General features: G+C 33.4%; 1 protein-coding gene across 4 annotated transcripts in view; it reads left to right on the forward strand.

Moving 5' to 3' along the window:
* LOC149422955 (uncharacterized) overlaps nt 1-14,005 on the forward strand; it is a 98,096-nt gene that overhangs the window by 22,061 nt on the left and 62,030 nt on the right. For all 4 annotated transcript variants that reach the window (XM_089632390.1, XM_089632391.1, XM_089632393.1 and 1 more), the window contains exons 15-18: nt 3,219-3,471; nt 4,836-4,995; nt 9,259-9,539; nt 13,597-13,692. In XM_089632390.1, coding sequence (XP_089488516.1) covers nt 3,219-3,471; nt 4,836-4,995; nt 9,259-9,539; nt 13,597-13,692 — 790 coding nt within the window. The remainder of the gene's footprint in view (nt 1-3,218; nt 3,472-4,835; nt 4,996-9,258; nt 9,540-13,596; nt 13,693-14,005) is intronic.

A 14,005-nucleotide genomic window follows, 5' to 3' on the forward strand; every position in this document is an offset into this window, starting at 1 on the left:
TATGTGGCTGTTACATACATACTATTTTTATGAAAATATAAACACATTTTCAGGTAAGACAGTACAATTTACAAAAATATCATTTTGGATAAAACAAAAAGTAATACAAAAATTATAAAATGTAGAATCAGCTGGCGGACAATGAAAATTGAGTTAACCATTCAGAACATTAGAACGTCAAAAGACGTAAATATGATAATAGCGGTCAAGACATTAGAACGTCTTTTCACGTAAACGCGCGACATTTTACAAAAATCGATTTATTTCCATCACTAGTATACGGATTGCCATGATTTAAAAAACAGAGTATCGATAATGAATAACGCTACGCGTCTGTATTCAAGAATATCTATGGAATGTAGAGGTGCATTATCTAAGTCGATTGGATCTGTCATCTTGTTCGTTCATAATTTATTGCGTTTCTAAATAATTTATTAAAAATATTTTAGTTTGGACGGTTAATATTTTGAGGTGACTAATAGTTTTTAATTATATTTCTTCAATATATAAAGTGTTAATTCTTTATGATACTCAGAAAAAAGTACATTTTTCACAGCTTTGAAATAATGGTCAGCGATTTTTACATATTTTTGACGTTTTCAGAAAATGTATATTTAGAAACGCAAATATTTACGTATAACAAAACAATACGATAGTGAATTTCATAATCTTTCCAAAACATTTTTTAGAATGAGGCTACGTTTCCCAAAACGTGAGTTATGAAGCTTTTAACAAAACTCGTGAATAACACAAAAATTTTCACGTTTTGACAGTTCGCAAAGGAACACAAAGTAAATAAAAGTCTTTTTCTGAGAGGTTAAGGGCCATCTCAAAACATTTTTCGAAACTTTATGCCGATAGATGGTGTTATTTTCAATATCGTCTAATAAAACACTTTTAACACGTTATGCTTTATAATATTGAGATGAATTATTGGTTTGCGAACGTATATAAGTAATATTAATCTGTATAAATTTTTTATGGTACCTATAATTACATAATCGTAGAAAACGGCTGAAAAATACACAATTTCATTGCAAAAAATACGTACAAATGACATTTCACGCAGCTCCGCGCGCGTTGGTACAGGAAATTTTTATTTACCCAACCAAAACCATTTGCGAAAAAGACTCCATTTCAAAAAATTTACGATGTTTCGCATGAGTATGAAAGAGACACGAGATAGAGGTTTGTTCAATTCACTAAACTAAATCAATGCCTGGGAAGATTAAATAATTTATAAAAGGAGCCGGCTAGGAACAACGGTATGTGTGCCGGGAGCTGGCGTTAACTGGACCTCTTTTTTAAAGGCCGCTTTTGCTAAATGGACATAATCATACCAAGCGATGTAGGTATATACCTACATAGTAACCATGTATTCGCGCGGTTGCTTGCTTACAAATATTTCGCGAATAAGTCAAAAGGTTACACTTTTTCTTACATTTCTATGGGGCGCATTCGTCAAACCAACGAAGTGGTTAGAATTGCCAGACGGAGAAACAAATTTGTCATATGCACAAGTCAGAAAGGGCTCTCGAACATCATAACATCATCTCGCATATAAATAATATAGGCATTGTTTTGAAATCAGCTCGCCACGTGCGTCGTAATATATGAGTGTCCACAAAGACGATGCCTACAGTGTGCATATGAAGTCGCCTTTTCACATTAAAAAACTTTTTGTATTTTGTAAATGGGTATATTTTATGTTCACAAATGACAAACATGTCATGTTAATAATAGTAAATCCTTTATAGGGCAGAAAGGTGATTGAAAAAAAAAAACTTTTTGTACAAATATCTTATACACGGTGTCCATAAACTAGTTGTAAAACTGCCATCACAGTAAGCGGAAAGCGTTGCCTGGGTCGTGATGGAGGAATTAGCCAGCTGTGGAATTGAACTCACGATGCCTGGCGGGAACGACGATAGTAAAAGATTTTTTATTTACTTATTTATTTATTTTTTATTCTTTTCACATATTCTGTCCATATTTCTTTTTTTTGTAAGATCCTTTTTCTTTCAATGTTTGTTTTAATATTTTGTCCGATAGCTTGAATTGGTCTACTTTGTCCAATTAATTCATCATCTTTCTCTCAGAGAAGCAGTCCTGGATTTATCCTCCTGGGTCTCGTCATTCGAACACTTGTTTTCTTTATTTCCGCGACAGTGTTTGTGGGAACTAAAAGATATAATATAAAAGCATTAAAGGAGTATAATTTTTGAGCAACATTAAATATGAATCACCCTATACCAAACGAGCGACATGGGTCATAAAATAACAAGCGTGATGGTTAGTTAGTTAGGTAGGTACCGAGAAAATATTTAAAAAATAATAAAATATTTTGAAATAATTTCATAATACTTACCTGTATTCCGATTCGCCGTGCTGACGTTTCATCCCGTTCGCACTTAGTCTTGGATTCACTCTTTTCCCGGAATACTGATGATTCTTATAAAGGGCACGCCTCATTTTTATGGAATAACAATGCTGTACAAAATCGAAAAAAGTCACTTCAAACCGCGGCAGACAATCGACTGTTGAATGAATGAATGAGAGAATGTGAATTGGCGGGCGTCTAGCTAGTGATAGTTACAGATTTAAGAAAGTTCTAAATAATTACAACCGCTCTCACTATAATTATTATACAGTTAATTTTGCCTTTTTTACTGCGTGCCAAAACCGCAAATGTTCCTTGCGACGAGTAATACTGGAACATTCGTAAAAAAGCAAAACGAACATTCTATCAGAATAACAAATCAAGCCGCGCAAATTGACATTTTTACTGACCACTTTAACACCGTAGGAATGGGCTAATAGCGTGCACGTGAAACATATGGCTCGCACATATGTTTGTCTCCTTCTAACACGGATTCGGGCATTTCGGCTGGCGGTGCCCGCATAAAATAATTACTTTTGTTAATTTAATTACTTGGTTATTATAAGTGATAGAACAGTGAAATTTTCGTTCGCGATAAACTCATTACGAGTATTATTTTTCGGTACTAAAATAAATAAAATATTATCTGTAGTTTTCAAATGTGGCTGAAAAATAGATTGTATGGGAATTGTCACATCTGTTTCACCTTAAAGGAATTTACTTATCACGAGGACTTCAAAAAATGTGTCTCTAAAATCACCAAAACCATTTAAAAGAACTTTGTGTCCTTTTTCTTGTCTCCTTTTTCTTGTCTCCTTTGACGTGTTATTTTGTTCAGGTGACAAGTGTGATAGTGCAAAAAGGCTGGCGCTGCCTGGACTGCACTGTGTGCGAGGGCTGCGGCCGACGCGACGATGAAGCCCGCCTTGTCCTGTGCGACGACTGCGACGTGTCCTACCACACCTACTGCGCACGTCCCCCGCTGGCCAGCGTGCCCCGAGGCTGCTGGCGCTGCACGAGGTGCCGGCGCTGCTCCACCTGTGGCACCACCGAGCCGGGGGCTGACAGCAACTGGTGCAATGGATATACGGGTAATGCCGATTTTACTACTTGTGATGTAATGACTGTCATGACTTTTCCTACTGCCTTAGAATATGTCAAACAGGATCTGGGTGAGAAGCCTCTTCTTTTTTTTGTTCGTCACTTAGGCCAGACGCACACGGATGACTTTTGTCGCGGCAATAGTTTCTTCATTCCTTCAAAATTCATAACTATAATGGATTTTGAAACAGTGATGAAAATTTCGCCGCAACAAAAGTCAACCTTGTACACCTGGTCTTAAAGTCCAGTTTTTTGTATTAGTAACATTGTTAGAATAGTTTTCTTTAAATATGTTAGAATATATTGGCCAATGTACTGAATACTATTAATCTATATAATTTACAGAATTTGAAGTGGTAAGAGATTTTGAATCAGATGGCATCAGAAAAACTGTCAATCTCTCCACAATGCTCCGCAAATGCATTGCGAAAAGGGTGTAATGACATCGGAAGCATTTTTATTCATTGATTTTTTTAATCACTTATTATTACATCATATTTAAACACTTATTATTACATCACCTAAATTACTATTTTACTTGCATCAAAATGCAGTTGACCTAAGTGAAAAAGGAACATTTTTCTTATCGGTTGGTTTGATGGCGTCACAGCATTTTCTTCATAATAGTGCACGTTTTAGAAGATTAAAATTGTTTATCAGGAGCGGTCACAGATGTATTTTTGCACATTGGTAGAGTACAATAACTTTAGTGAAGATATATGTATTTGACACTTTACCTAGTGTTCTTCAATATCCTGTTGAAATTAAGAATAAAAAAATGTCTCGACTCTCGACGCCGCTACACAAAATAAACAGAAATAAGACTAGGGACTGGTTGTTTCACAGAATTTGAAGAATTCTTCAAATTTCAACATTAATTTTCAAGTTCTGTTGAAGTGCTATTCAAATTCTATTATTATATCATGGGCCATTTGTTTCATAGGAATGAAATAATAACAGAACTTGAAAATGAACTTTGAAATTTGATGAATTATTCAAATTTTGTAAAACAAAGGCTTTTTGCTACTGGTGTCGTCACATAGACAAATGTTTTTAGGAGACCAGAAAAATTAAAACTTTGATAATTATTTTAACTACCAAAACAAACTATAACAATAAAAAAATTTTTTTTTTCAAAAACTTCATGACCAAAACCTTGTAATAGCAATTTTTAAACGAAAATTGAAACAAAAATCGCTAATATTTTCTTCAATAACCAAAAAATATATAAACTGGTATTCAAGTTAGAAAGTCAATACAATTACTAAAACTTTTATTTTCAGAAACTTTTGTTGTTCTATTTGAATATATTTTTCATTGGAGTTCCTTACTAATGTGCTTATTGTTTGTACAGAATGCGGCCCGTGTGCGTCTCTGGTGATGTGTGCAGTGTGTGGTACGCCATATAGCGATGGCGACCTTATCCTGCAGTGCTCGCCGTGCAGGCGCTGGCTGCACGCCTCCTGCGACATGGTGCACAACGAGCAGGAAGCGGACATTTGCTGTCAGAAGGGGTAAAAAAAAACACAATTTTTCAAATACAACTAACCCCATCACAAACTCTGTGAGTTCGAATTTGTTGTCGCAACCTATTTAAAAATATATATATTGAGTTTCAAATGCATGGATTGTGAAAACTCAAAAAAATTATGATTTTATAGAAGAGAAGATCATGATTAACAAATTATTATATGCAATAATTATTCGCCTAAAATACCCACACAAATTGAAAAACCTCCCGAGTAAAAATAAATGCCTCCGACGGGAATCGAACCTGCAGCCTTTTGATTGCCGGTCTGCTGCTCTAAACCACTAAGCTACGTATGCTTATTCCAAACCCGCAAAATAATTCAATATGTATTAGGTTTTCATAAAAATGATTACTTCCATTTTTTCACCTGTAAACAATTAACTTTATTTTTGTAGGAAAGGCTTTGTTAGTGCTGAATTTCCCACTATATGGCGTCGAGACGCATAACATGTACATTTGTTAGTGAAATATTTAGTCAAATATTATTATTTTTAACCGTTTGAGTGCCAAAAAAATTCATACAGTTGCTTGTAAATTGCCATCAAAAAAACATTATTTTTTATGAAACTATATATTTTTTTAAAACCCCATAAATTCTTTGAATTTTCAAGGATTTCGATGATTTTTTCGGTGTTTTATTAAAGAATATTGGTTTAGAATCACGCGGAGGAGGATCCTGAAGTCCAGGCGTTTCGAAAAAATGAGAATTTTACTTACCGACGTACGCGCGAATCAGTACACGACTGACGCAATCGATGGAAATCGACGATCGGCAATCTTCGTTAAAACACGAATCAACGAAAATCGACGATTGGCACTTAAACGGTTAACCTGTTGTATGCCCGGAAATTCCAAGCTTTTTTGAAAAAAACCGCGCGCAAATTACTCTCCTGCCTTTTGGTCAAACATCCGTTTAAAAACAAAGAAATTGTTTATTTTGCGATTGTTTTCTGTTTATCAGATAATGTATCTTATTATTCATATATATTACATGATAATATTGTTACAAGTTTTCCCAGAATAGCTAACTTTAACAAAAAAAATGTGTAAAAATTTTCCCATTCGGCAAACAAATGTAAAAAAAATATATTCATAAGAAAATTAACTGATTTTTTTATTTCTACACAAACCTGAATAGACACCCCTCGTGAAAAAAAATAATCCAAAGGTTTTTTCGAAGAAGTAATGCCATTGACACTTCTTTGAAAATGTAAAATATTTTCATTTATTCAAAAAAAAAATCAAACGTCAAGTGTCCACTTAAAATTTTTTTGTGTCGTATTTTATAAGTATATGATAACAATTCTTCCAGATTTCGGTAGTTTATACAACTGTTGTTACTAATAATATTATTTTGTACAAGAAACCTGTAAATAAATAATGCTAATAATAAAACTATTCATTAGGACGTAAAAATTTTGACATTTCTTACGAAGTAAATTCTCATCACTTTTCTTGGGTGAAATATTATAAAAATTACATCAAAATAATGTAGATAAAACTATCTTTCTGATGATACCTCAAATCTATTATGTCCACAATCAATTTATATCAAAAATAATGAAAGAAGTAAGAGTTTACCTTAGAAGAATTCGCGATCTTTTTGCATTGCTCTGAATTCGGTTGCGGACAATGGCGGCCAGCCCATGTATACAGATGTGTTTGAAAGAACAGGGTGACAAAAAAATCATGACTCGGGGAATAAAAATAAAATTTTCTAATATTTTTTTTATTAATATTTATTTATTTATTTAAATGCGTTTTTTAAATTCAGATACTGTGTGGTTCAAAAATAAATAAGAAAAAAATTTCATCATATTTATTTCAGTTTTAGAACAGGTACATGAAACACGTTTTTTTAATCTTTGGTCGAGAGACTGCGAAAAAAATCATTTTTCACATACATAAATTTATTATTATAATATTCAAATTTTTAGACACTGTTTCTGTCCTCCTCAAAAGTGGAAGATACAATGAATGGAAACGAAAATTCAAACAATGCAAAGATGCACAATGCACTTGTTTCAGTAAACATTTTTATTCAAATAATGCACAAATACACCCATTCAATAAATAATTAAAACCATAAATAACAACAACCAGTACCAAATTACAATCACAGATAACAAAATCCAAGTAACAAATGATAACACACATTCAACAAATAACCAAAACCATAAACAACAACACATAAGAAGACGTCATATGGAGATGTAGCGACTGTCGGAGGGAACACGTCGGGTGATGGGCCAGGCTGTAGGACGGCATAATGCTCACGCTGACCCGTGAAGGTGGAGAAATCCTCGGACCAGGTGAAGGTCTGCAACTCATCCTCCATCCATAACATCCATTTCCACCATTGACGGAAGTTCTACATCACCGGCGAGGGATTCATCCTCGCTATCAGTGAATCCGTAGAACTCCGCAACGACGTGGTCGGTTTCCTATAGACAGAAAGAAAAGAAAAAAAATCAATACGCGTATAAATATTTTATACCTAAACAAAAAAAAAGTTTGTTAGTACTTTTTTGCACACCCTATATAACTGATCTAATTTTGTGATATTTATTACCATTTTTATAAATAAAAAATAATATTTCTAATAAATATTATTAGAAATAAATATTTCTAATAAATCATGTATTTTGTAAGAACCCTGTAGCTCCCATACAAAATTTGAATTTGTAAAAATCGTTCATATTTGCGCGCGCAGATCGAAGTGCGTTTTACGCAGGCGCGGATATGATTTCAAGATGGCCTCTCACACATACATATAAACAGTTCACGTGTATTTGTGCAGGTTTCCGATGTCTCGTATTTATTTAATTAAAAAATATTAACTAAATATTGACGAAACTAGGGCTTTTATACACAATCTCAATAGTTTTCTTTACATAATAATGTACAATCCTTATAAGATTAGGCAATATTTACGTGAATATTGATGGAGAAACGTCAAAAAATTTCTCGGACACTTTTTTAGCGCGGAGGACATTAGAATATTATTTTTTGTAAAATATTAACTAAATATGGACAAATCAAAGGCTGTGATATATGTTCTCAATTGATTTATCTGCAAAATGAGATACGAAACAAAGCAAATCACACAATATATGATGGAACATAGCTAGAAATAAAACGAACATTTTTATCACGAAAACATGGCGTATACTTTGAAGTAATATTTTGTCGGTTATTTTGAGTTTTCGTATTTTAAATTTACCGAAACACATGCCGTGAACAATAAACTATGTATAAAAAAAACATTACTTACGTTTTATTGATAAATTACTTCGTTTTGGCACTTTAAAATAGAACCGCGATGTTTCACTTTGACCTGCTTTGACCGTTATTTTTGGTTGAGTTGGCATCCCACAGAAAAATTTAAAATTAGATGTGGAAGAAGCTTCAAGTGTTTCTGAAATATGATGCGTAAAGAACGAGAATAGCTCAAGCGATTAAGACCTTGTTCTCCATACAAATTCTTTGTACATTAGGGTTAAAATCGCATATAATTTTTTTTTTTTTTTTTTTTTTTAAATTTGTATGGGCCGCGCATATGCGGGCCCGGCATACGAGGTGTTAATGATAAATTATAATATAAAGACAAGTTTTTTTTATGAGTAGCAAATTATTATAAGCAATAATTATTCGCCTGAAATATCCATACCGTTTATTTACTCGTGAAGTTTTTTCAATTTGTATGGGTATTTCAGGCGAATAATTATTGCTTATAATAATTTGTTATTCATAAAAAAAACTTGTCTTATAAACATTACTTTATCATTAAAAATAATAAGATTATGATTAGATAGAGTAAGTGCTGTAAAACAGGTTTATTTGAATAAACACTGATAGGCAAAGCGAGGTACTTACTAAAGATTTTTTTTGCAATATGTATTTTTTTAAATTTAATAAATACCCCATTGACCATGGGGATTTTTATAGTTTTACTTGTTGCAATCGTGTCTAAAACACTATTAACTCCCTGAGGTTTACCTCATCCTATGGAGGCCTATGTCATCTTTTGGGATGCTGTGTTTTGATTGCCTTTCCTCTCTTCTTTTCGTTTCTTTTGACTATTCAACCAGATATTGTTTGGATAAAAGATGTTTAAGTTTATGGCAAATAAAAAATCATTCTATCAAAATATTGTTAAATATAAAATAAGTCTTATATTTATTATTAGCTTGCGTGTTGCTCATTGTAAAAATATATTCTAATTGCTTTACAATTCTGTTAACAGATACAGCTGCCTGCTCTGCCGCCCCCGCGACGCGCCGCCTCCCCACCTAGTGGTGACGCCCCCGCGGGTCCCCACACCGCCACCCCTCCCTGCTGTCCTGCCGGGCGTGCGCCCCCCCTCCCCCAGCTCGGGAGAGTTCTACCTGGACGGGGTCTGCCTCAGCTCGGGGGGCATGAGGGCCATGAGATCGCTGCAGGGAGACCCTTCAGGCCTGCTGGGAGCGGTCGGCTCCAGGAAGAAGCGGCGACCGAAAGGTGATGCTCCATTGGACAAAAACTCTGGTGGGTGATCTATTATTGCCTAGGAAAATTTGTCAACTTCTCTAACAAAGTTTTCAAGAGACAAATTTTATCGCAAAATAAATTTTGTTGCGTATTATATTATTTATTGCTTTTGTGTTTAATTCGTAGAACTCCATTTAATTTTTTTTTTATTTAATTAAAATAAATTTAATAATATAATTATTTAATTTGATTTTAATCAAATTTTTAAGCGTATTATATTGTCTATATAAGTTCATTGGCGCTTTCAGTCGAATAGCACAATTGATAATATAAATATAAAGCACAGTTAATTAGTGTTTTCAAATTTTGAAATTGACGAATACAGTAGAACCTCGTTAATTCGAAATCCACGGGACATCAAAAATCAAAATTCGAATTAACGAATTCCCACGTAATTCGAAATTTTATGAAAAAAAAAAAAAAAAAAACGCCGAAAATCGATTTTCTCGGCCGTCTCTTCAAATCCGGGTGGTATTTTAGGAGTAAATTCGTATTAATACCAATTATTTCTTTATTTTCGCGGCCGATAACCGTAGCGGCCGGCCCTATAAATTTAGATTTTCGCAATAAATTCGTAAAAATGCTATATATTTACGCATAAATATATAGCATTTTAGGGCCGATTTCGGTCGCCGCCTACCCTTTAAATTGAGATATTCGCAAAAATACGATATATTTCCGCGTAAATCAATATTTCGCGGCCGGCTCTTTAAATTCAGATATTAGAAATAAATTCGCAAAAATACGATATATTTGCGCATAAATCGAGAATTCGCGTCCGTATTCCGTCGCTGCCGGCTCTTTAAATTCAGATATTCGAAATAAATTTGCAAAAATACGATATATTTCCGTGTAAATCTAGAATGCGCGGCCGATTTCCGTCGCGGCCGACCCTTTAAATTCAGATATTTGATGTAAATTCGTAAAAATATGCTATATTTCCACGTAAATCGAATTTTATCAGCAGTTTTTCGTCGCGGCCGGCCTTTTAAGTAAATTCGTAAAAATATGTCATATTTCGGTGTGAATCGAAATTTTTCGGCCGATTTTCGTCGCGCCGTATTTTTTAACTCGGATATTCGAAGTAAAGTTAGTAAAAATACGATATATTTCCGCGTAAATTGAAATTTCGCGTCCGATTTCCGTTGCGGCGGGCCCTTTAAAATTCAGATATTCGAAATAAATTCTTAAAAATACGATATATTTACGCGTAAATCGAAATTACGCGGCCGACCCTTTAAATTCAGATATTTGGCGTAAACTCGTAAAACTACGATGTATATCCGCGTAAAACGTATTTTCTCGGCCCTTCAAACTTGGATATTCGAAATAAATTTGAAAAAATACGACATTCCAGTGTAAATCGATTCAGATTTACAAAATAATAATACTAATTAGGACGATGTATAACCACGTAAAAATACATTTTTCGGCGTTTTACCGCCACGGCTGACTTTTAGATTCAGATTTACGAAATATTATGATTTATTTTCGCAACAATCAAATTTTTTCGAATTACACAAACAAATTTTCGTGCGCGGACAAAAATAAATTTCGAATTACGAATAAACGAATTTCGAATTAAAAACCATTTTGTATGAAAAAAATTTTCTGCGGAAATTTTTTTGGCGAAAATTTCGAATTACGCGTTTTTTCGAATTATCGGGGTTCGAATTAACGGGGTTCTACTGTAGTACTCAGTTAAAACCCTTTAGTGCTTTCATCACTTTTGTACACGTTGCAATGTTTTCTGTTTTTTCAAATGCACTATATACCTACATCTTATTTTTTAATTTTCCATAAAAACAAATACTGTTTTAGAAACTAGATAAAATTATCTTTCTGGTGTATGCATTTAAAATAAAGATTACTATTTCTAAATAATAAAATTGTAATGTCAAACGTGAAAACTGTTGTCAAAAACGCTAACCACATTTTTACTCCAAACATAGAAAAATTGAGAGAACTCGATATTTCGAAAACATTTTCATTTTGTTGGGGAAATTTGTAAGAAAACTGTACCTTCACTTTTATCTCGTTCATATATTAAAAAATATGAAATAATTTTTAAAGTTAATCCGATTGTTACGATAGCAGGGCGAAATATGAATTATTCATTTTGGCTATTTTTAGGATTTTATTAATCGAGATTTCGCTGCCGATTTCGGTCGCGGCCTACCCCTTAAATTGAGATATTCGTAAAAATAGGATATATTTCCGTGTAAATCGAGATTTCGCGGTAATTTTCGGTCGCGGCCTGCCCTTTATTTCAAATATCTGAATTTAAATTCGTAAAAATACGATATATTTCCGCGTAAAACGAGAATTCGCGGCCGTATTCCGTCGCGGCCGGCTCTTTAAATTCAGTTATTTGAAATAAATTTCCAAAAATACGATATACACGGTGTCCGGAAACTCGTAGTACAAGCGGGAAACTGGAGAATCTACACCACATGGGGAACCCAAAAAAACATAAAGTTTTTTGATTTGAGCATTTTCAAAAAAAAAAAAAAAAAACCAAAAAAAAATATTTTTCGGCTATTTTAGGGTTAAAGTTTTTTCTGGTGTTTAGGGTTGAATAACAGATGTTTTAACCCTGCAGAGCAGAAATATTTTATGATTACACCGGGTTAAATGAAGGGTGATTTCAAAATAATGCTTCAAATCCGAGTTTCTTCATTTGTTTTACTTTCAAATAGTTTTAATTAGTTGGGTACTTTGATCTTCAGTAATAATTTATAAGAATTTGATTAAAAAAAAAAAAAAAAACAAAAAAAAAAATCAACTTCAAACTCGATTTACTCGATAACGAAAGCTCAAATAAAAAAAAAATATACTACAAAATCGACTCCAAATGTGATGTAGATTCACCAGTTTCCCGCTTGTACTACGAGTTTCCGGACACCCTGTATATTTCCGTGTAAATCGAGAATGCGCGTCCGATTTCCGTTGCGACCCTTTAAATTCAGATATTTGATATAAATTCGTAAAAATATGATATATTTCCGCGTAAATCGAATTTTATCGGCAGTTTTTCGTCGCGGTCGGCCTTTTAAGTTCAGATATTTGAAGTATAATTCGTAAAAATATGTCATATTTCGGCGTGAATCGAAATTTTTCGACCGATTTCCGTCGCGCCGTATTTTTTAACTCGGATATTCGAAGTAAAGTTAGTAAAAATACGATATATTTCCGCGTAAATTGAAATTTCGCGTCCGATTTCCGTCGCGGCGGGCCCTTTAAAATTCAGATGTTCGAAATAAATACAATATATTTACGCGTAAATCGAGATTTCGCGGCCGATTTCCGTCGCAGCGGGCTATTTAAATTCAAATATTCGAAATAAATTCGTAAATATACGATACATTTACGCGTAAATCAAAATTTCGCGGCCGACCCTTTAAATTTAGATATTTGGTATAAACTCGTAAAACTACGACATATATCCGCGTTAAACGTATTTTCTCGGCCCTTCAAAATCGGATATTCGAAATAAATTTGAAAAAGTACCACATTCCAGTGTAAATCGATTCAGATTTACAAAATAATAATTCTAATTAGGACGATGTTTAATCACGTAAAAATACATTTTTCGGCGTTTTACCGCCACGGCTGACTTTAAGATTCAGATTTACGAAATATTATGATTTATTTTCGCAAAAATCAATTTTTTTCGAATTACACGAACAAATTTTCGTGCGCGGACAAAAATAAATTTCGAATTACGAATTAACGAATTTCGAATTAAAAAAAAATTTGTATGAAAAATTTTTTTGGCGAAAATTTCGAATTACGCGTTTTTTCGAATTATCGGGGTTCGAATTAACGGGGTTCTACTGTATATATTTTTTAAATATTTGTAGGCTGTATAAAATCAAAACAGAGCAATCAATAATTTATGCCAAAACTTACAATATTTTAGTAATGTAACCATGAGGTTCTTTTTTCTTCATTCATCTACCGTCTGTTTCCAGTCTTGTAAAATGTCAATATTGTTTCATATCGGCATTTTTGTAAAAATTTCACATGTCACAAGTTCCTGTGCATTTTACAGGAATATTGGCAGCCATCGAGTCGGTGGTGCAGGGAGGTGATTGTGATATTTCCAATGAGGATAAAATTGACCCCATGGACATCAAAGAAGAACCAGGTAAAAATTAAAAATTCTAGGAAATGGGGGTAACGCCTCTTATACACAAAGTGAAATAGTTTTCGCCACTACCGCAGTTCTGTTGAAATATTATGTTAGCAAATTCCACACATCAGCAATTCTGAATCATTTGATTATTGAATTCGGTTTAGGTCATAGCTTCCTTGGCATATGTAATGCACATAGTAAATTGATCTTCACACGGCTGTACTTGTTTTGTTTATTTATTTATTTATTCATTTTTTGGGAAATCAACAGTTTATATTTTTACAGATTGTACATAAGTGAAATAGCCAAAATAAAACCAATTACG

Source organism: Hesperophylax consimilis, chromosome 6 (genome assembly GCF_061612785.1).
Source record: "Hesperophylax consimilis isolate HC1 chromosome 6, BYU_Hcon_1.0, whole genome shotgun sequence".
Classification (NCBI taxonomy): Eukaryota; Metazoa; Arthropoda; class Insecta; order Trichoptera; family Limnephilidae; genus Hesperophylax; species Hesperophylax consimilis.